This window comes from Pteropus medius, unplaced genomic scaffold, assembly GCF_902729225.1.
Source record: "Pteropus medius unplaced genomic scaffold, Ma_sr-lr_union100, whole genome shotgun sequence".
In the NCBI taxonomy this organism is placed as follows: domain Eukaryota; kingdom Metazoa; phylum Chordata; class Mammalia; order Chiroptera; family Pteropodidae; genus Pteropus; species Pteropus medius.
In genome coordinates, this window is record NW_024356249.1 from 11,863,739 (window position 1) to 11,886,598 (window position 22,860).

The 22,860-nt window shown below is 34.5% G+C and overlaps 1 protein-coding gene across 6 annotated transcripts in view; it reads left to right on the forward strand.

The window, feature by feature from the left end:
* GRM8 (glutamate metabotropic receptor 8) overlaps nt 1-22,860 on the forward strand; it is a 691,970-nt gene that overhangs the window by 601,403 nt on the left and 67,707 nt on the right. For all 6 annotated transcript variants that reach the window (XR_005652362.1, XM_039860780.1, XM_039860779.1 and 3 more), the window contains one exon: nt 17,968-18,903. Coding sequence is in view for 5 of the 6 variants with exons in the window: in XM_039860780.1 (XP_039716714.1) it covers nt 17,968-18,903 (936 nt within the window). In the remaining variant the exon portion in view is untranslated. The remainder of the gene's footprint in view (nt 1-17,967; nt 18,904-22,860) is intronic.

Here is a 22,860-nt window from a genome sequence, read left to right on the forward strand (position 1 = left end):
CTTCTTTCTCCCAGGTCAGTTAAGCTCTGCAATATACCAGAAGGTTAGGCTCTGGTTAACTAGTTTCCCCTTTGGACAGGCCTTGCTCTAAAGAAAGTGCTCTGGCACATTTCAGAATAGTTCCTTTTCCTCTCATCCTGCAGGAAACATGAGATTTTTCTCTCTTCACTTTTAGAACTTACTCTAGCTCCTGGAAATAAATCTCACAAAATTGTATGCCCCCTTATGACTGGGTCCCACGGAGTTTTAACTCTTAGAGGCGTCTGCGCTGAGCCTCCAGCAGTTACAGTTCAGGTTTTCCTACCCCAGCACTGGTTCTCTAGGTGTTTCTGCAGGAGAATCTCTGCCCCTGTAAGCTCCTTTTTGTCTCTCCAGTTCTTGGAGGCAGTGGTATGTTCTGTGTCTTCACTTCTCTTTGGAATCTTGGAAGCGTTGATGACTTCTCGGTCTGTTCAGCTTTTTATCTGCCACTGAGATGGAGTGGCAACTTCTAAGCTCCTTACATGCAGAACTGGATAGTAGTATTTTGATAGCCAAAAATGAAAGATAGTATTCCAGGCAGAGGCAAAATAGAAGTAAATAGAGAAAGTCAAAATATATAATTAAGAATGATAAATACAAAAATTGAATGTGGTATATAATTTCTGAATGGGCGTTTTATGTAACGCTCAAAAGGCAGATTGGGGCAGAGGGTCTGAGGACGTAAAGTTCAATTACCAAGTTCTATCATGTAAGAAACAAATATTTAGAATATTTTCATCTGGCCCTGATTTATATGTGCAAGAAGAAAAAGAACAGCCAGTTGTAAGCCCTTTATGGTGGTCAAGGAATGACATTATGATAAATGACTTCAGTAGGGCTAGAGAAAACAATGGTTGGATAATAGAAAAAATACACACACACACACAGTGGCTGATACAGGGTATGAAATCCAACTGAACAAAATTAGAGAAATCAAGAAGAAAACGTCTTAAGCCGGGTGATACAGTTTTAGACATATATCGCTCCTACTTTGGCTGTGTCTCACAGGACTTAGTCAGCAGGCAGTTGGAAATGTTGTACTAGTTGGTGAGTAACAAGATCAGGATTGAAGTAGAACAATGGTGTTCGAGATCAGGGAATGATTGGGTTATCTGATAGGGAAAGATAAGTCAGAAAACATTAAGGATAGAACCATGGGCAGAGTTAAGGGAACCAAGAAAGAAGAGAGAGAACCAACATTCATGACAATAGGAGAGAAACAATAGTCACAGTTTTTCAAGATGTCAAGAAAGGGGTGTTTCAAAAACAGAGATGGATTTAGGAAAGGTCATTGGATTTGAATGCTAATGCTTCTCTCCCAGCATGTTTAAGATGAGTACATTGCAATGTCTAGTTTGCATGGTGATTCAGAGAGCGTGAAACACTGTTTTTAAAGGATTGATCAAGAGAGAAAGAACAGAAAGAATGTAGCAGCTAAAGAATATAACTATGTCACAGACTATTTTCAAGGTCTGGGAGACCAGGGTATATTTATAACTAATATAGTATATTAATTATATTAATTAGATTATGGTATAGCATATTATACACTAAATATAGTATTTTTTTATTCCTTCTCCTCATCTTTTTTGTATCTATGATTACATCCATAATCTCAGAATAAAGGCTGTGGATTTGAATTTTTTCCCTTTTTTCCCTCCTATAATTTAGACTTGTCAGCTATCTGTAAATTGTATTGGCTATCCCGTAAAAACTGTTCTTGAACAGTTTTTAATTAATTCACTATTATTCTGTCTTCTAAGTCTTTAATGTATGTTTTTATAATTATTAATTATCCCCTCTTTTACTAGTTTTATGTTATTTTTGCCTAGCTTCTAAAGTTGAATACTAAGCCCATTTATTTTTTTTATTTCTTATTTTTATAATAAAAGCGTAGACAAATAGATTTTTTTTCTAAGTACAGAATGCTGTATGCAATATTCTCATTATCTTTTACTTCTAAATGGCCCTAATTGCAATTTTGACGAGTTTTAGAGAGAGTTGTTTAATTTCTAAGTGGTTGCATCTATGTTTATATCACTAATTTATTTGTTTTCACATTTAGTAGAAACCACTATCAGAAAACATGGTCTAACCAGGTTGTTTTGTTTGATTTTAATCTATTAAAATTTCTTTATGATCCATTTTTAAGTACATTTTCTCTGAGCTCTAGAATTTGTCAATTTATCATTTTTTTCTATTTTTTTCCAGTCATTATTTTCCTTGTTGCTGATAAAAGCATATACAAGTTATATTTTCATTGAAACCTGGTGGTTTTGAATCCAGATGATTGTAATTGTATTTTTTTGGTTTACATTATATATCTTTTTAAACTATTTTTTGATAGTTGTATCAGCTTTGTAACTAAGTTTACTCATATTTTGGTCAATTTCTCATACACTTCAATGATCAGGGTCATGTCTTTTATATCATGATTCCTTTTCTGAACTTTTCAAATTTGCTTTGATTTTCGCCAGAATGGATTACATATTCGAGCAAATTTTTTCCAATAAAATCTTGTTTAAATGTTAGGTTTTCTCAGTGAAGGTATATCGGACAAAGTTTTCCTCTAGTCCTCAAATGTGAAAGTAAATTTGACAAGTATCTCTTTTATTAATTAAGTGATCATAAGAACGTCTTCTAAAAATATTATGGTTCATTTTATTCCTCATCTGTGTTGTGGTGGAAATATTTAAGACTATCTTCAGTTTTATTTTTTGCTGGATAAACTTTTTGGTCTCAAGATTTGCATTTGGGTTTTCTCTAATCTTATACCTTTTACCAAAAACATGTTTTATCAGTTCCTTGCATTAATTTTGCCTTTCTATTTATTCATGTAGATTTCTCTTCGGCAGAGAAGTGTTTTATTTCTTTATACCTTTGATTACATTTTTGCATAACAGTTATTTTGGTTATTTCTTTAGAAATGTTAGTTATCTATAAATTTTTTTATAATCACTGTCTCCTATTTTCTTCCATATTTTCCATCATTCTTTCTATTTCTGTGTTTTTTTCCTAAATGGTTTGAGAAGATTTACAAGTTCATCCCTACATCAATAATTTAATTTTATGCAAATTCTATTCTTCACCCTAGTGCTTCCTGTATGGATTTTTGATTGGCATTTTATTTTTACCTCTCCTGCACTTCTCTGTTTCTTACAATTAGACTTGTTAACTTTTCGTTTTAGCCTATTATTATTTAAAATGTTTATTAAATTTACTTGTACATACGATTTTTAACCATCCATCAGTCCAAAAATGGCAGCCCCAATATATGTGTCCCTGTTTTCAGTGACTAAAAGTGACTACATTCAACTCTTTAACTAATTGTTCCTTGATATATTTTACTTCGTATTTTTAAATAACTTGTCTACATTTACTTTGTACTTCCTAGTTTTCTGCTATGTTAGTTTGTATTGACTTCTCACTATGGGATATGAAGAATTATTTCTTTAATACCTGCGCTCCTCTGACATTTACACTTCCTGTCCTGCTATCTTCCCATATTGATAAACTATAACTTACATTTGCATTGTGTGACATCTAATATACTTTGACTACATTTGATTACTTGGAAAAATTTTTGTTGTTCCTTTCACTAATAATCAGCATTTAAAGAATCATTTGATTGCTTAGCATTTTCTTTGTCTTTCTTTTTACATATTTAAAACGAATTCACTTCCAAACTTTTCAGCAGAGGACATCTGGTTAGCTATACTATTTATGTTCTTAGAGACACCTCTCCAGCTTTTTTAATTTCGAGTGGTTTATCTCCAAAGGTAAGGTATAGCTTATATCTCAGCACCTCCCATTATCATAATTCTGAGGATTTTCTTCGCATTTCTTTTGTGTTGTAGCTCCTGTTTCCTATAACCCAACTTCTCATCTTCCTTCATTTATTCTCTTGTTTAGGTACAGCACATCAACAGATAGCTTCCTGAGGCTGAAAATGAAAGGTCTATTTTTCGGAGAACTTGCATATATAAAAATGTCTTCATTTCAGTGTTATAGTTAAACAATAGGTTGCCAAAATATAGGTAGGAAAGTATTTTATTTTAGAATTTGAAGATTTGAAGTCATCACTTCATTGTTTTTCTGGCTCTAGGGCCATTCTGATACTCCGTTCATTCTTTGTAACATTTTTTTTGGAGGAGGGCAGTCTTCAGACTCTTCAAGAGCTCCTATTTGTCCTCCTTATTTGGAAACTCAACAGAATATAGCTTGATGTGCGTATATTTTTATTTATTGCATTGGACACTCAGTAGGACATTTTAATCTAGATTTTCATATCCTTATCTTCTGGGAAAATTTTTTGTTTGATAATTCTGACTCTTCATTTATTTTTTTTGGAATTCTTATAATTTAGGTCTTGGACTTCTTGTTCTAATTCTTTATTCTCTCTCGATTCCTTTTTGTATGTCTCCTTGATCTGCTTTTTGGGAGATTACCTCTACTTTATGTTCTAATTCTATTGATTTCCATCTCTGAAATTATAATTCAAAAGTATAATTTTAATTTCATTATCTGGAATTATAACTAATTATTTATGTAATTATAAGTATATTATTAATTATAATTATTATAATTAATTTATAAAAATTCTCTCATGATCTCTGAAGGTTCCTTTGTAAACAAACTTTTGTTTTATGCATACATTTTTTAAAAATCTCTGAAATTATTAATAATTTTAGATGCTTTTCTCTCTAGGCATAGCCTCTATTTACTTAAATTACGTTATTCCTATTTGTTTGATTTAATGTCTACTTTTTATGATAGAAAATTTCTTCATGCCCAGTGAAGATTGGATTCCACTCATATTTAGAGTGCACTAAAAAGTTGATTAAAAACTCTGTACATGGAATGCATTTGTTGACTGGATATCACTGGGAAATCACCTAATGTTAAAATGTTTAGATCTTTTCTTTTAGGCCAATGGAGCTAAAAGTCTCCCAAAGATAATTCTCTAAATGCTCTGCTTAGAGGATGTAAGCTAGGCTAATAGTATTTTGTGAGTCAGTTAGGGGAAGAGGACTGGAAAACTTATAGTTCAGTATTCATATTTTCACTTATCACAACTAATTTAATGTGCTACCTAATCCTAACTGTGCCAGGTGTCCTGTATCCAAGAGGCCCTATGTTTTACCTCGCCAAAGAATAAATCTCTAGCTTTCTGCCAGAAAGGGAAAAAGAAAGTAGCCCAACTTCAAAAACATCGAATATTTGATAATATAATTTTCATATTGAATTTCAGTCTTTTCTAAATTGGCTAAGTTATTCATGTGCACAAACATCATTTCATTCATTTATATATTTTTAGTACCTATCATATTGTTTATACTGTTACTGCAATTCATATTTTTGAACAAATAAATAAATAATTACTTCATAAATTGAGGAAACCCTTAGCCAGTTATGACTGATTAAAAATATTTCACTTCTGATGTCCTAGAGCTCCGCTCCTTTTCTTATTTTGTTGTCTTGGTTCTGGTATGTTGTCTGTGTCAGAATAAGCATGTCAATATCATTTAGGCTTTTCCTACAAGTTCCAGCCATTCAGTTTTTACATCTGCCGTTAGTCCAAGTTACATTCTGAGCACAGTCTTTACACTGTATTTCCTCAGCTGTAGTTACTACTTTGTTCTAACAACTGCAGTATAGATACAAACAATTCTGAAAAAAAAATATTAAAGTGTGTTTTCATGAGACACATTCCCCAAAAATGCCAGCCGCAGTCTCCTATTTTACCATTCAATTTCTCTTTCTTCTCTGTTCTTTTCTTCTTTGTCACTTTGTTCATGCTGTACTCTCTCTTAATCCGTCTATTCTACACTGTACTCGATGAGGAGTCTTTCATCTCTAGGTTTGGGGCTGAAATACAACATCATGTTCTCTCCATTTTTCAGAACTCATGTGTCTTTATGACATGTCCCAATTGTGATAGCTCTATTCCTCCCTGTCTGCAGGAGCCTTTTTTGGTTAGTATTTAACAGTTTCATATCTTTTTCTATGTGGGTAGAATATATAGAGTTATGCAATCCCTAAGAATTCAATATGGAATACAGATTTTTTTTAAACAAGCGCTTTCTCTTTTTAATTCAGACAAAGTATATAAAATTTTGCCTATATTCATTTGGGATTATGTTATGTATATCTTTCAGGCCAGAAGAGTACCATTTAGTGTTAGTTTGAATAAAGCATATTAAATTGATAAAATAACCTTTATGATGTTCTTATAGGAATGAAATAGCCGGAGAATCTTAACTAGAGACAATGTTTCACTGTAATGATTAGGAGAGGCAAGGAATCACTAGGATGTGGTGTACTTAAATGTTTACCTTATTCTAGATGTTTGCACTGGGTCTGGTATGAACAAATTTTTTAAATAAATAATCACCAAATTATTTTGACTCTTCTTTCTAAATATGGTTTAGACTTACTATTTTTATTGCTGTTCCCAGTAAACTGACTGCCTTGGTCTCACGTGCTCTTTTCCTGCTCTCGTGGAGAGCCACACTCCTTTTACCTGGACTGTTATTTCGAATGCCTTATATCTACTCCACTGTCTCCTTTCTCCTCTGCTCCCTATCCTTGATGTTCCTAATATAGTCAATTCTTTTTTAAATTGCTGACCTATCATGTGTCATGCATTCCCCTGGGAGCCATTGCAGAGAGGCAATAAAATGCTATGATTGCATGTGTGGCTTCAGGCCCCTTCCATCATTTAATAACTGTGCAATGTGGGCTAAGTGAAACAAAACAGTGGCGAGGGGATATGCCTAACTCACAGGGTTGTTAAAAGCATTTAATGTTAATTGCTTAGGACAGTTCTGACATACAGTGTTAGCTATCTTCATCATCATCATCTTCATCATCATCATCATCATCATCATTTTATATGTTTTGTTTGCTTAGCAATTTAAAATTCTTGCTACTGAAAATATTCTTTCCAAACCCCTTTGTCTACCTTTTCACATTCTACAGGCATTTACTTTCTGTACCTTTCCATGGATTTAGTTCTATATATTTTGAATGATATGGACTAAGATCAAAATGGAGAAGTGTTTTGCACTAAATGTCTATTGTGTTTTTCGAAATATCACAAAATGTTTTATAATGAATTATCTTAATTTCCGCATGCATTAATAATCAACTTAGTGCAGGAAAAATAAGACATGTACATAATTAAAAGGAATATTCTAAGAGTTTACCAAATTGCCAGCGGAGTATTAACCCTGAGCTGATATGCATATTATTTACTTCTACTTATTATTAGCAATGAAAGATTTTCTTAATTAAATTTAGTAATCACAAAGTAATGTACACTATATTTAATGTGGCTATTCATATATGACATCTAAGTCATATTTTAAGATTTAGCTAACATTTAAACTAAAAATATAAATGCCTTTAAGTAGTATTCAGAAAAGATCCAACACACCATATCCTGAGTGGTTAAAATAGTCATTTTTAAAGTAAAGATACAGATGAATTAATTCTAAGTGAAAAAGATTTTATCTAAGGAAATTATTTGAAACTCTAATTTTGGTCATCTAGAATATAATTATGAACATAGTAGCTGAATTCTAGTTCAATGGCTTATGATTTAAAATGACCACTTGTAAAAGCATTCAAATTAGAATTTTTATCATGAGTTCAAAATTAAGAAAAAAAAGTATTCTGCTTTAATAGTATTGCTACAAATACCACACACTCCCTGGATATTTGCATATGCACTGTCTTGGGGTAAAGCTCTACCATAGGGTTAGTGAATCCATTTACTCAAAGTATTATAGGTCTGACTTCCTATACTCTTCCCCGAAACTACGATCCCACAATACATACCCCAGCATGCACACTCACAGATGTCATCCTCTCCAACCTCAGAGACAAAGACAGAAGGGACCTGCCTGAATGGCTTTCTCTGTAAAGAGCTGTAGTGAAAGATGGGGTATCTCATGTGGTAATTACCAGAAACTGACATTAACAGCTGAGGCTGTGGACAACAAAAGAAAGAAATAGCAGATCTGGATGAAATCCAGAGATGGTGGCTTTTTGCTTATTGCTGCTGACATAATTTTTGGACAAAGAAGCTATATTTAATTATAGTTAGAAAATGGGTGCCATCTTTCTAATGCTGCCTCTCAGTCCTAAATCAATGTATATGCAGAGTTTCTGCCTCTTTTACATTTTCTGTTCACAAAACACTTTCACAAATGTTAACTTGTTAGATCTTTCCAACAACCCTATGAGGTATGTGTCAGGGAGCATAGTCTCCCCAGTATTAATTTCAATGAAGGGATGGATGAAATAATCTAGAGAGCACACAGATTTAGAAAAGAATAAGTTTGCTACTCACATCTACCTACTGCTTAAAGCAATGCCTACTCAAAACAGTAAATGGAGAGTATTTATAAATTTTGAGTAGTCATAGATGTGTTTACCACACATTCTATTTGTTAATCAATTTCTGTATTTACCAAACATTGAATTCCTACTGAATCCCAGTTCTTAATACAGGTAATAGGTAAAAATATCTGTCTCTGAGATTACTACCCTCTCAGTCAGATAGGGAAATAGACACATGAACAAGTAATCATAAGGTAATTCCAAAGAGTTATAATTACAACATATATAATGAAACTTAACGAAATAAGGGGAGGAACATACCTACCTGACTGACATAGGGTAGATCAGAGAAGACTTCACAGAGAAGCTAAATTTTCTCTCAAGAATGTAACCTGGGACTCTCAATTTTCCAATTCTATCCTCATGAAATTTGACCGTGTCTTTGGGAATCACTGATCACTTACTCATCCCTAAAATTATCTATTTCGTTTCTTGGGCCTTGGACTTGATTTTTCCCTAGTTTTCATCTGGCCATGTTTTTTTCATCCTCCTTTACTGATCTTCCTGAGCCTGCTCCTTACATTTAGCTCCTTCCAGGGCTCCATTTGTTCCATTTTCCCTTCGCACTTGCCATCACTTCTGTGGGTTGAGAATTCTCTAATAAATATTCATGATCTCAGCTTCCATATGACTGTGCCTTGAAATCTTTACTTCTGGCAAACCTGACTCATGAACACATCTCACGTGTTCATCCATTTCTAGAACATCTTGGCTTGGAAGCCTCACTGGAACTTTGAGCTCAGCAGGTCCCAGAGGGAACCAAGTCATGATCTACTTTTCAAAAACAGTCATTCCCTTGTATGCCTCTATTAGTGAAGAACATCATCACCTGTTCACTTGTTCTTTCATTTCTCCTTCATTTATTCAACAAAATTTATCAATGGCTATGAGAAGTTAGCTACCACATTAGGCTCTGGGATGCAACAGTAGAGAAACAGACTTGTCTCTTATTCTCCTGAGAAAAACCAATTTTAAATTGGTGTTTAGCAAAATATAGTTCACTAATTACATGTATCAGAATCACTGGAAGAAGAAGGGCTTCTTTTAAAAATGCCAGCTGGATGTTTTTTCCCAGACCTTTTGAATTGTAATGTCTAAGAACCGAGGCCCAGGGATATGTATTTTAAATAACTCCTTAAGGGATTTGGAGGAATGTAATGTAAAATTTTAAGAACTACTTATTTAAATAATAAGAGAGTCAAATAATTACATCCTGTGAAAGTGTCACCAAAGAAGACTACAAGGTGTACTGTGTGAGTGTACAGTCGGAGAGTAAGGAGGTGATACATAATGGTCAACCATCACCTGGGATTAGACAGGGGCAAGGTTACACATGGCCATGTAGTTGGAAATTGACTAGATACAAGTGGTGGAAGTAAGTGAGATGCTAAGCTGACTCTCAAATCAGAAAGCTGGATGCTATTTTCCGGTTCCTCTCTTTTCCTCACACCATTCTTATGTTTGTTTTAATATACTTTAAGGTCACCCCTTCTTCATTTCCACGACTTCTAACATAGCTCACAGGCTCTTGTCTAATTTGGAATTATGGCAGTATTCTCCGAATTTTTATCCTTGTTTCTGTATCACCCTCTTCCCTGATTTGTCACCACAGTGATTTTCAAAATAATATATAAAAACATATATAAAATATATATTTATATATAAAATATTATACGCACACACACAATATCATGTGTTAGCTTAAAATCCTTTAATCACTCTCTATGGCCTTGAGAATAAAGTCAAAACCTGGGGCTACTTACAAAGTCCTCCATGCCTGGTGCCATTCCTCAGACTCCTGTGGCCATCACCTTTCACCTGAAATTCACAATAGCCTCAGTGTAATTGACCAGTACCTAGTCTTGGGCTCCTTCAGTCTTCCCTCTACCCTGAAGCCCAGGGATTCTTCTAAAACACAAAACTCATCATATCTGTCCTTGTTATAACCTTTCAGAAGATACCAACTACCACCTTCAAAATAGCATCCAAACTCCCCTCAGTGGCTTGTAAGGTCTTTCATGGTCTAGCATCTCATCTGTTGCCTCAACTACTTCTTGCCACTCCACCCAGTGCTTTAATCTACACTCATGCTGTTCTTAATCCCTGTAGCTTCTCCAGTTTGTCATGGCTTCTTAAGACTGGGTATTAATTTTTTTTTTTTTCCTTTTGCCTGGTGTACTCTTGAGATCCTTTTCCCTAGTTCATATCCTACACATCCTTGGTTCTTAGACATTACAATTCAAAAGGTCTGGGAAAAAGCATCCAGCTGGCATTTTTAAAAGAAGCCCTTCTTCCAGTGATTCTGATACATGTAATGAGTGAACCATACTTTGCTAAACACCAATTTAAAATTGGTTTTTCTCAGGAGAATAAGAGACAAGTCTGTTTCTCCGCTGTGATTCCCATGTCCATGAAGCCTGGGTTTCGTGGCCTTGCGTGTGCTCCTCCAGCAGCACCATTTCCTGACCCCTCTCTAGATGAATGTGACTGGCCTTTTGCTTATCTTTTTCCCTACCTAAACTCTCTCCGAAGGCCAGGGACCCTGTCTTGGTCACTGCTGAATCTTTACATTGAACCTTGTGCCTTCCACAGAGTGGGCACATAGTATGTTTATTATACAGCAAATAAAGGACTATGTGCTCATACTTCCTGAATGTATCAACTTTGTCTCCTTATTTTTAACATAACAGCTTTATTGAGGTAATTTACATGCTATAAAGTTTTCTTCTTTAAAGTACAGAATTCAGTGGTTTTTTGTATATTCACAAAGTTGTGATGATGACACCACTATCTAATGTTAGACCATGTTCACCACCACTACCTTTGAGCAGTCAATGTCTATTCCTTTCTCTCCTTAATCCCTGGAAGTTGTCTGTCTATGGATTTGCCTGTTCTGGACATTTCATAAAAAAATAAAATTGCACAATATATGGTCTTTGTTACTGACATTTCATTTAGCATGTTTTCATTGTTTATCTAATTTATAGCATCTATTAGTACTTTTTACTTATTTTTAATATTTGGTTGTTTGGATATAGCACATTTTATTTAATTATTCATGAGTTCATGGACATTTGGATTGTCTCTGCTTTTTAGCTATTATAAATAATACTGCTATAAACATTCATGTACAAATTTTTATGTGAATATACGTTCCTTTTTTTTTAATTGAAATTATCTAGGTGTAGAATTGCTAGATCAAATGGCAAGTCTATATTTAACTTTTCAGGAAACTGCCAAACTGTTTTCCAAAACAACTGCACCATTTTACATTGCCACCCGCAATGTAAAGGGTTTTAATTTTGCCATATCTTTAATAACATTTGATTGTCTCTCTTTGTTAATGGATACTGTCGTTTTGATTTGCATTTCTCTGATGACTAATGATGATGGGCATCTTTTCATGTGCATATTGGTCATTCACACATCTTCTTTGGAGAAATAGCTCTTTAATCCTTTTGCTTATTTTTAATTGGATTATTTGTCTTATCATATATATGATTTTTAAAAAAATTTCCCACCCCATGGGTTTTTGCTCTCTACTAATGGCATCTGTTGAAACACAAAAGTATTTAATATCGATGAAGTCCAATTTATTTATTTATTTTATTGCTTATTCTTTCAGTGTCATGTCTTGTCCCAGCACCTTTTGTTGCAAAGACCATCTTTTCTCCATTGAATTTTTTTGACATCCTTCTCAAAAATCAATTAACCATACATGTAAGAGACTATTACTGGGCTCTCAATTTTATTTCACTGATTTGTCTATATTTTGCCAGTATCATGCTCTTTTGATTATGGTAGTTTTGTTGAAAGTTTTAAAAACCAGAAAGTGTGAATCCTCCAGTTTTGTTCTTTATTTTTGAGTGTATTCTGGTTTTCTTACATTTCCATATGAATTTTAAGATCAGCAAAGAAGGCAGATGAGATTTTCATAGGGATTATGTTGAATCTGACAATCAATTTAGGGAGTATTTTCATTTTAGCAATATTAAATCTTCTGATGCATGATCATGGGATTTCTTCTTATTTATTTAGGTCTTCTTTAATTTTTTTAAATGATATTTTGTAGTTTTTAGTGAAAAAGATGTTTGCACTTCACTTGTTAAGTTTATTCCTAGGTATTTTATTTTTTTCGATGTTATTGAAAATGAGATTTTCTTAATTTCACTTTAAATTGTATTTTTAAATAAGAGAAGTCTTTGCATTTTTAAGGGTTATACAGATCTGTAATATCACATCAAACCAGGGCTTCGATCTGTGATCATCTCATACATAGTAAATTTTCAAATGACACTAAACCTGCTTACTGCTCTTAAAAGGAGTAGAAAGTTGTATATGACCCAAGGAAAATGGATGAATATTAAGGAAACAATATATATTCACATATGAATATTCTCATATAAATATATTTATATATGACTACAGTTATTGAGAAACTTTATTTTGAGTTGCATTATCAAATTAACTGCAATATGTACTCAATCACATATGAATCATATGATTCACAAAACATGATACCAAATTTGGACATTTTAAATACTCATGTTAATTAAGTACACTTGTTAAGCTTATTGATCATACGGAAATTCATGGGTAAAGCTTTATAAAAAAAATACCCAGTTTCATTGTAAATGTTTGCATATGCAATGTGCCATTACATAAGTTAGATGAAGAGCTGGGTTTTGAATACTGGGGTGGCAAACTAGTCATCAGAATGGTTATTAATACTACGCTTATTTATAGAGCAAGATGAAAAGAACTAATTAAGAATGGTATGAATAGATGTCAATTATCTGTAAGTATTATATTTAAAATTTTCCCACATATATAAAAATCACGTTAATGAATCACATTAATATGTGGAGAAAACACTGTAATGAGGTATTATATTGAATGAGAATTTTTTAAAGAATACTGGAAGTGAGTAAAGTAATGGGGCCTTTAATTGGGAAGTAGTCTTATAGTCCTTTTTTCAGGAGTTATTAAAGCTACACAGAAGAGAATTGTTATATAAAAATAATATCCATTTAAAGAATTTATGAAGCATTACATAGTTTGATTGGTCTGGAAAGAATAAAGATTAAAAAATTTAAGCATACTCAGAAAGTTTTGTTTTGTGGTTGTTGGTATGTATATGTCTGCAGTAATAACAGAATTTGACAGCAGAAATCAGTTAATGGCTTATATCCTATTAATGTATTGGATTGGAGCCTACAGAATGAATCACTGTTAGTAAACATTGTCAAGACAGGAACAAGCTATGGTTTTGTCCCTGGAAGATGTATCTATATAATAATCATTCATTTGTTAAACTACATATTTTAGACAGAAAACATTCTATTCAGAGTAATGTCAAAGGCTAGGATGGTAGATTTTAAATATTTGATGAGATTATGAAAGTATTATTAAAATTTTAATTATGAGTACTTATCTTTCAGAGATAAGTAACCGACCTATGCATGGATAAATTATACAATGTCTGAAACTTTCTTCAAAATAATACTGAAAGAGATGAAACAAGATCAGTCGTAAATTGATAAATGTTGACATGGATGCTGGATACATGGGGCTTCACTGTACTTTCTCTACTTTTATACACATTTGACATTTCCCATAATAAAAAGTTAAAAAATTTTTAAGAAGCATGAATAAGGCTTCTTTTTATACTCATTATGAAAGATGATATAATTTGTTAATATAGCAATGCAAAAGCGTTAAATGATCTTTGTTTATGCTCTGTAGCACAGTTGTGAAAATTAGACAGTTTAATTTACTCTCAAGTAGTATTGCTTTTAATCACCTTTTAATAATATGTGTAAAATAAATTATTTGCCTCAAATATTAAAGTATCGACAAGATCCTGATTCAAGCACTTTCTATTTGTCCTTCTTTGAGGTGGATATTAATTGGTTCCCAGACTTCAACTTTGACATGAAAATACAGTATAGTTATACATAAATAGATTCCTTAATGAAAATAAAGTTATGAATATTTAACATATTTACGAAAACATACTTAGTGTTTCTCCATTATATTAAAAAGCCACATGTATTAGTTGAATATATTGTTTTTTAATTAAAGAAAATTTGCAGCTATTAAAAAATTGTGGTATTTTCCATTATCTTATAACTTTATTTTTTTATTTATAAAAAAATATTTTTCCTTTAGTTCAGTACATAGAAAATTGAAAAAGGAAAATTTAATATTAGATTTCAATCACTATTTATCCTATGTAATAAGGCTTACATGGTATAGCTATATTTCTTTGTCAACAAGTCTTATTTACTTCTGGAAAATAAAATGTATTGTTAATTAAAGAATTAGACATGTGGTTAGACAAACTGAACTTTAACACTCTACTATACTTAAAATTTAATATTTCTGAGATATTTTTGCTACCTTTTTCTCTAAAGTAACATTATAAATCTATTCAAGCCCCAAACAAAATGCAATTTTAGTTTTACAATAATTAGCTTTGAAACATGACCTTCACGAAAAGTATTTTATTATCTTATGAGTCCATTATGGTATAAAATCAATACTTTAGCCACTCAGTGTAGCATTCTGTTTTTCTCAGTATTTTTTGAGAAAAGCCGCTATATGCTTCCAACTTGATTTCTTTGCTAATTGAATCTTACAAGTAAATAAAATAACTTTTTAAATCATTAAAACCTAATAGAAAATTAGCAGTGTTACGGTAGATGGCTTTTCCTTTGTGGTGAACAGACAGGATAGAGCTAATAGTCTTGAGTACCCTTCTGACACATGAAGTAGCATCTACTTTTCCAAGAGAGGATGTTTGAAATTAAACATATATGAATTCTCTACTCCAGTTGGGGGAGATTTGACAGCTGCAAGTATTGAGTTTGGGAACTATAATTCTCTGCCCTTAAGCATTGACTTCATGTTCAAGAAAGGAGAACATTCTTTTAGATCTGCTAATGAGAACAACCTCAGTTACATAGTTCTTAAAGAAGAGGTGACCTTAAAAGTAATGAAAAGATACCATCGAATCTAGACACTTTTTTGGGGGAAGTATATGATGGCTGTCACTGGATGTGCCTTCTCAGTAGATTCTCAATAGACTACTACACTGGTGGTGGCCACAGAGTGGGTGAACTTAACTTTAGCTCTATTTGCTTTCTATTGCTGCATAACAAATAACTTCAAAATTTAGCAGCTTAAAACAATGAAACATTTTTTTTTTTTTTTTTTTAATCTTACACAGTTTCCATAGATCAGAAATTCAAGAGCAGCTTAGCTGGGTTGTTCTGGCTCAGAATCTCACATGAAGTTGCAGTCAAGGTATCAGCTGGGGCCACATCATCTGAAGGCTTGAATGGGGTCAGACAACCTACTTTCTAGGTGGCTTCCTCACTTTCATGGCAGGTTGGTGCTGGTTGTTGGCAGGAAGACTCAAATCCTTTCCATAAGGCTGTTTACGAGTTCTCATGGAGTGAGTGATCCAAAAGAGCAAGGCAGAAACCAAAATGTCTTTTATGACCTAGCCTCAGATAGCACATACAAGCATTTCCAAAATATACTATTGTTTACATTAATCAGCTCTACTCAAGGTAGGAGGTGACAGTGTGAGTGCAGGAACTCCAGGAGGTGAGGTTATTGGGGCCGTCTTAGAGTGAGACTGCCAACAGAGTATGGTGATTACTCATTGGGATTGTTCATAGAACTGGTCTTGAGAAAATAAGCTATTTTGTTGTTATTGTTGTTGTTTTGTTTTTTAAACATTCCTTCAGTTCCTGTTTCTGTGCATCTTTGGGGAACCCTCTATTCCCAGATCCCAGTATTTTCAAGTTGGCTCCTTATTCCCCAGGGCTCTGCTAGGAGAACTCCCTATCCTTCCTCATGAATTCAATAAATATTTGGGAGTAAATTGTATGTTAATCACTGTTTGTTCATGTCAGTGAAAAGAATTACTCCCTTCATAGAGCTTACCTTTTATAGTAGCTGCTTTTATAAGTTTTCTCCTGTGATCCATAATTTCCATTTTTGTCCTATTAGCATTCTGCTAAAATTACTGAGTATCTAATAAGATAAAAGTGATTTTGTGGTTTTTACTAAGAAATATATATTTGGTCTTTGACCTCATTTGTATTGCAGAGCTCCTAAAACGCTTGGACTATCATAAGAGCATTAAAGGTATCTTTTGTTATGTTAATGAGATGACTTTTGGAAGGCTCCTAGGAACCTAAGGATGGGGGGCTGGTTTCCAGGGTGTCCAACCATGTGATTAGAGGATTGGAACTTACAGTCCCACTCCAGACCTCAGGAAGAGGAGAGGGACTGAAGGTTGAATCAATCACCAATGGGCAATGACTTAATGAATCATTAATCAATATGTAATGAAGCCTCCATAAAAACCCAAAGGTTTAGGGTTGGGAGAGCTTCTGGGTTGGTGAACAGGTGGAGTTTGGGGGAGAGTTTCACACTCAGAGATCACGGAAGCTCTATGCCCTTCCCCTTTGCATTGCTGCTATCTGGCAGTGCCTGAGTTATATCCGTTTATAATAAACTAGTAATCTAGTAAGTAAAATGTTTCTCCGAATTCTGTGAGCTGCTGTAGCAAACTCATCAAACCCAAGGTGAGGGTTGTTGGAGCCTCCAATCAATAGCCCATTAGTCAGAAGCATAGGCGACAACTTGGACTCACAACTAACGTCTGCAGTGGGGAGGGGTACAGTATTGTAGGACTGAGCCCTGAACCTGTGAGATCTGATGCTATTTCCATGTGAATAGAGTCTGACTTGAGCTGACTTGTATGATGCTTGACTTGTATGATGGTGTCCGAGAATTGCTCGGTGGTGTGGGAAACTCACTAAAAACTCACTGCTTAAGCCACCTATAAGACTACTCTTGTTCAATGGAAAACAGTTTCATCCAGCTATCTTATTCAGCATGATCTTTTTCATAATATGGAAATGCAAGATTGAGACAAAAATGTATTTCAAGCTTAAAGAAAGGCAAAAAAAAAAAAAAACCCAAACAAACCACTAATATATTTATCACCATAAATACACGAGGAATGTCAGAGATTAAAGTTGCTAGTTTTGTCATTTCCTTTCAAAACTGACACAGTATGATTTGAATTTCCACAAATATGATATAACAACTTGGATCACCATTGATATGTAGGTTTACATTCTAAGCCAATGTTTCAGGAGTTCTGGCATTTATACTTGTGATGAGTTCTAAAACATCTTTCCATAGGCTTTTTTTTTTTTTTTTTAGATTTAAAACTGTTTGGGCCAATAAATCTTTCTTCAAACGTCAGATTGGTCAACATCGCAGAGGTAAATAGAAACTAATGACACTCATCAAGTTGATGATATGAGTGATTTACTGGACCCAATCATTTAACATGTTCATGAAGTCAATATCAGGGAAAGAAACTGGGCTGTTATTATAGTAAACTGTATTTGTACTGTCAACATTCAGTGATTTATTACAAACCTGTGGCTAGGATTAGGATATTATAAATGGGGGAAAAATGGAAGGCTCATTAATTTTTTATACCCACAGGTGGAAGACATGCAGTGGGCTAATAAAGAACACACTCAACCCGCGTCTGTCTGCAGCCTGCCATGTAAGCCTGGGGAGAGGAAGAAAATGGTGAAAGGAGTCCCTTGCTGCTGGCACTGTGAGCGCTGTGAAGGTTACAACTACCAGGTGGATGAGTTCTCCTGTGAACTTTGCCCTTTGGATCAGAGACCAAACATCAACCGCACAGGCTGCCAGCTTATCCCCATCATCAAACTCGAGTGGCATTCTCCCTGGGCTGTGGTGCCTGTGTTCGTTGCAATTTTGGGCATCATCGCCACCACTTTTGTGATTGTGACCTTTGTCCGCAATAATGACACACCTATTGTGAGAGCTTCGGGACGAGAACTTAGTTATGTGCTCCTAACAGGGATTTTCCTCTGTTATTCGATCACCTTTTTAATGATTGCGGCACCAGATACAATCATATGCTCCTTCCGACGGGTCTTCCTGGGACTAGGCATGTGTTTCAGTTATGCAGCTCTTCTCACCAAAACAAACCGAATCCACCGAATATTTGAGCAGGGGAAGAAATCCGTCACGGCACCCAAGTTTATTAGCCCAGCATCCCAGCTGGTGATCACCTTCAGCCTCATCTCCATCCAGCTGCTGGGAGTGTGTGTCTGGTTTGTTGTGGACCCTCCACACATCATCATTGACTATGGAGAACAGCGGACTCTAGACCCGGAGAACGCCAGGGGAGTGCTCAAGTGTGACATTTCTGACCTCTCACTCATTTGTTCCCTGGGGTACAGTATCCTGCTAATGGTCACTTGTACTGTTTATGCCATTAAAACGAGAGGTGTTCCAGAGACTTTCAATGAAGCCAAACCTATCGGATTTACCATGTATACCACCTGCATCATTTGGTTAGCCTTCATTCCCATCTTTTTTGGTACAGCACAGTCAGCAGAAAAGGTAAGTGCAAGAAATGCATTTGTCAACACTTCCTGGATTGATTTTTTTTTTCTTGAGGGTGCTTTCTGCCTTTCTTTTTGATTCACTTATATTCTCTCAAGATGATTCAGTCTGTGTTATTCTTATTTGAAACACACACACACACACACACACACACACACACACACACACACACTCTTCCCTTAAGGTCACTTTGCTTTGAATATGTGTTGATAAGGCCAATTTTCCATGAAAAAACTTTAATGTATACTCAGCAAGATGAAGATTGACAAAGCTCACGTCACTTTCTGGATCTCTCTTCCCAGCTCCGTTATATATTAACATAACTGTTCTTTTCCAAATGTTAATTAAAAGAGGAAGGGAGAAAGGACAGACATGATTCACAGAGGTGAGCTGCTGTCCCAGAGATATCCCAATGCGTGACAAATGACTCTTCTTCTGGTTCTAATGTGACTTTGGCTTAAAGCTATTCCTTAATGAATATGATGGTTTTAGTCACGGAAGCAGGGTTTATAGTAAAACAATAACAAAAAGAAACCGAAATGGCTTAGTTCAATCTGAATCATCTTATTATTTCTCCTCAGCCCCTATTTGTATGACTTTTCCATATGTAGAAGGTATTGGTGAGGGATTAAAGACAGCAATGGGCAGTTATACAAAGCAATTTATAATTTTTTAGAAGGTGAAGATCAAATTTCCCCAAATAATTTTCTTCTATTACTAATCTCCCATTAACATTTTCCACATAAAACACTATAAGTAAAGAATACCTATACATGTAAGAGAGTGTGTGTTGAACTGGATGTATGCAGAACCAATATGAACCACAAAATTCAAGGTTTGGGTAGTACGATAGAAACAAGCCAGCCTGTAAAGCACAGGCAAATGCAAACGCTATCTTTCTGTAATGGGTAGCCCCTCAGCTCAACGTGCACATGAGAAAGTTCTCTCAGAGTGAAGACTTAAAAATTGTTTGATCTTCCATCATCAGAAGTCATGAGGAAATCAAACATCCTGGGGGCAATTACATTCCCTAGTCTCTAACATTCCAAGTGAAGTCATGCATGACTCTCAAAATCCCAACTAATTCAGAGGAAAAAGTACTCAGTAAGGGCACGGAGAGCTCATTAGTATGAGCATTCATCCCTTACTAGATCAATGTGGCCTTCAATCAAGTTTGAATAAAAACGTACTTCAGCAAACTTGTTGCTGAATAGAGCAAACTTGCTGTGGGTTCCAGACCTGTGACCTTTCACAACTTGCATGGCCAGATGGAAGCCCATGAATATTTTATATAGGACCGAGCACGTGACAGGAAGATAAAGACAGTTTGGGGCTCTAAACCTAATAACTAGAAAACATATTTTGGTATATGTGGATGGAAATTTTATTAGGATGAAACTTGAAAATTTAACCTAGGAAAGAATATGTGAGCTGTAAAATAAGTTTCTCAAAGTCTTTGTTTTTTTTTTTAGATATGGTTAGTTGAACTAGTCAGGGCAAAACAATGTTTTCCAGAGTCTGGAAGTGTCCATATTATGTGAATTATTAATAATATCACCTTAAGTGGTATTTGTATTTGTATTTATATTTGAACCTAGAACTGCCTTTTTTTATACACTGTTTTATCTGGAGAGGGCCACAAGTAGTTTATTTTGCTTCCTTGTGGACAATAAATATTTAACCAAACAAAATCCCCCAGAGTTCTGACATTTAACTTTTTCTTTCTCTTCCTTTACATTTTATAAATTACAGCCTACTTTCACTTTTTATACTGTGACTTCCAAGAGTGTGAGGAGGTGCAAACACAATGCTAATAAGATGTTTTCTTCTTATTAAGACTTCTAGTGCCTAGATTTTTAGAATAAATAAAATCATGGTCCTACATCAAGCTATTGGATATAATCATTGTAGTTCAAACATTCATCATGCTAATAAGTTTTTTTAAAGTAATTGAAAAAAAAAATAACCATTGTCTCTCAGAACAAAAACTCTGCAGAGTTGCAGCTGTGCCCTGAGGAGCAGTGATGGAGACAGTCAGAGTTTTAGGATAAAATGGACCCATGAAGATGTCAGGGGATAGAGGCTGCCCAGTGCTGCCGAGCCTGTAGGAGCTGTACATCCTCTGAAAACCTGGCGTTTAATGTATATATTTATATGTGGAGATAATCTATGCCTATAGAGAAATGACAGAATGCGGCAAAACAAAATTCCTTTTCCTTTCTTAGCTTCATGAAATCAAAATAAGTCAAAGAAGCAGATTGTAAGGCAAGTTATAAAATAACGTTAATTGGAATTTATTTTGTATTAATGATATGATTGAATGTGGAGAAGACTAAAGAAATCAATAAGAAAAACTAATTCTAGAGATTTTTCAAAACGCTGTAGTCCTAAAATTATTTAGTCTTAGAGTTGCTGAATTTAGACCAGCTCTACATCAAGAACTATTATAAGTAGCTAAGATTTTGTACTTTATATAATACACTTATGTGCTATCCTAACACTTCCCATTTGCTACTTGCTGTTCTCTGTCAAAGTGTCTTTTATTATTCAAAACCATACACAAAATGTTTGAGAATGTTTATTTTTTCACATTGCTAAAATTATTGACAGATATTAAAAGTGAATAAAACTTTTATATTTCTATAAGAAGGTTTTTAATAAGTTTTATTGACTTCAGAGGACCGAAGAGCTGGTCAGTCTTCCATTCTTTTTTATAATGCTCAGCCAATTAGCCTCACCATTATCAGCTTGAAGTATTTGCAGCAGTTAGGCAGCCCACACATCCATTAATTCAGCAGATCCTTACTGAGCATTGTGTCCAGCATTGTGCTAATTATTGAACCCATGTCAGTCTGCTTCCCTGAGCTTTTCTTGTAAAGCTCAGTCTGGCTCCCAGCCGATGCTGCCCGACGCCTGCCAGTACCAGCAAGGTGCCAAGCTCAATATAAAAGACGATCAGGCTCAAGGGCAAGGGAAGATGGTGAGGAGTCGGATCTGAGATGAGAAAGTAAAAATGAGAGTTATGCATCCTGTAACTATACATCAGTGGCATAGAATTTATCATACAGAATAGCAAAATTTCTTCTAGCATGCATTTAATTACACTTCTTAGAATAATGTCTATAGAAGAAAACTCATCTAACCACACAGGTCTCTCTGAAATTACAAGAGAAGAATAAAAGTAAAATTAATTAAATAATTTTCACAAATGTTTCAGAAAACCTCTGAGTGAAATCAAATCATAAAGAGACATTAGTAGCATTAATGAAGACAGACAGCTCTCCAGGTCTTCATTCCATGACAAAACACCTTTTCATTTCCACACATTCCTCTTTTTTTTTTTTCAGATTTTGAAGTCAAGATGAATTATGTTTATTCCAACAGATTTTAATGACATCATTTATTAGCTTTGTGCCTACTGCTGCAATCTACTAAGTCATAATATAAATGAACTTTTTTTCTTATAGATAAGTGGTGTGAAGGAAAGGTGAACACTCCAAGGCATGGACATGGACTGACACAAACTGTCATAATTTTGATGAAAAGACAAAAGATGAAAATATAATCAATATAATAGTGAAAGAATCCTCGGGGATAGTTAAGGGTTGTTAGGATGTCAAAAGTCTCTTAAATACATATTTTCTCATCTGTAATTGGTCTTATAAAACCAAGATAATCAGAAAAGGGTTATGACATTACCAAGCTCCAATGAGCACAGTACTTCAATCGGAGCAGCGGATGGAAACAAAACAAAACACCCTCAAAATGGAAAAGAAAACAAAACTCAGAAATGTCAAAATCCCAATGTGTTCCAAACCAGCCTTTCTTCCTTCACACCCTGGATGTGTAGTGCAGAATTCATTTAGTAGCTTGAGTTAGAAACCTGGGAACCATCTTAGACTTCTCTCTCTAATCCCGCCCCGTTATTTCCTCCTATCATCCTTAAATGTCATC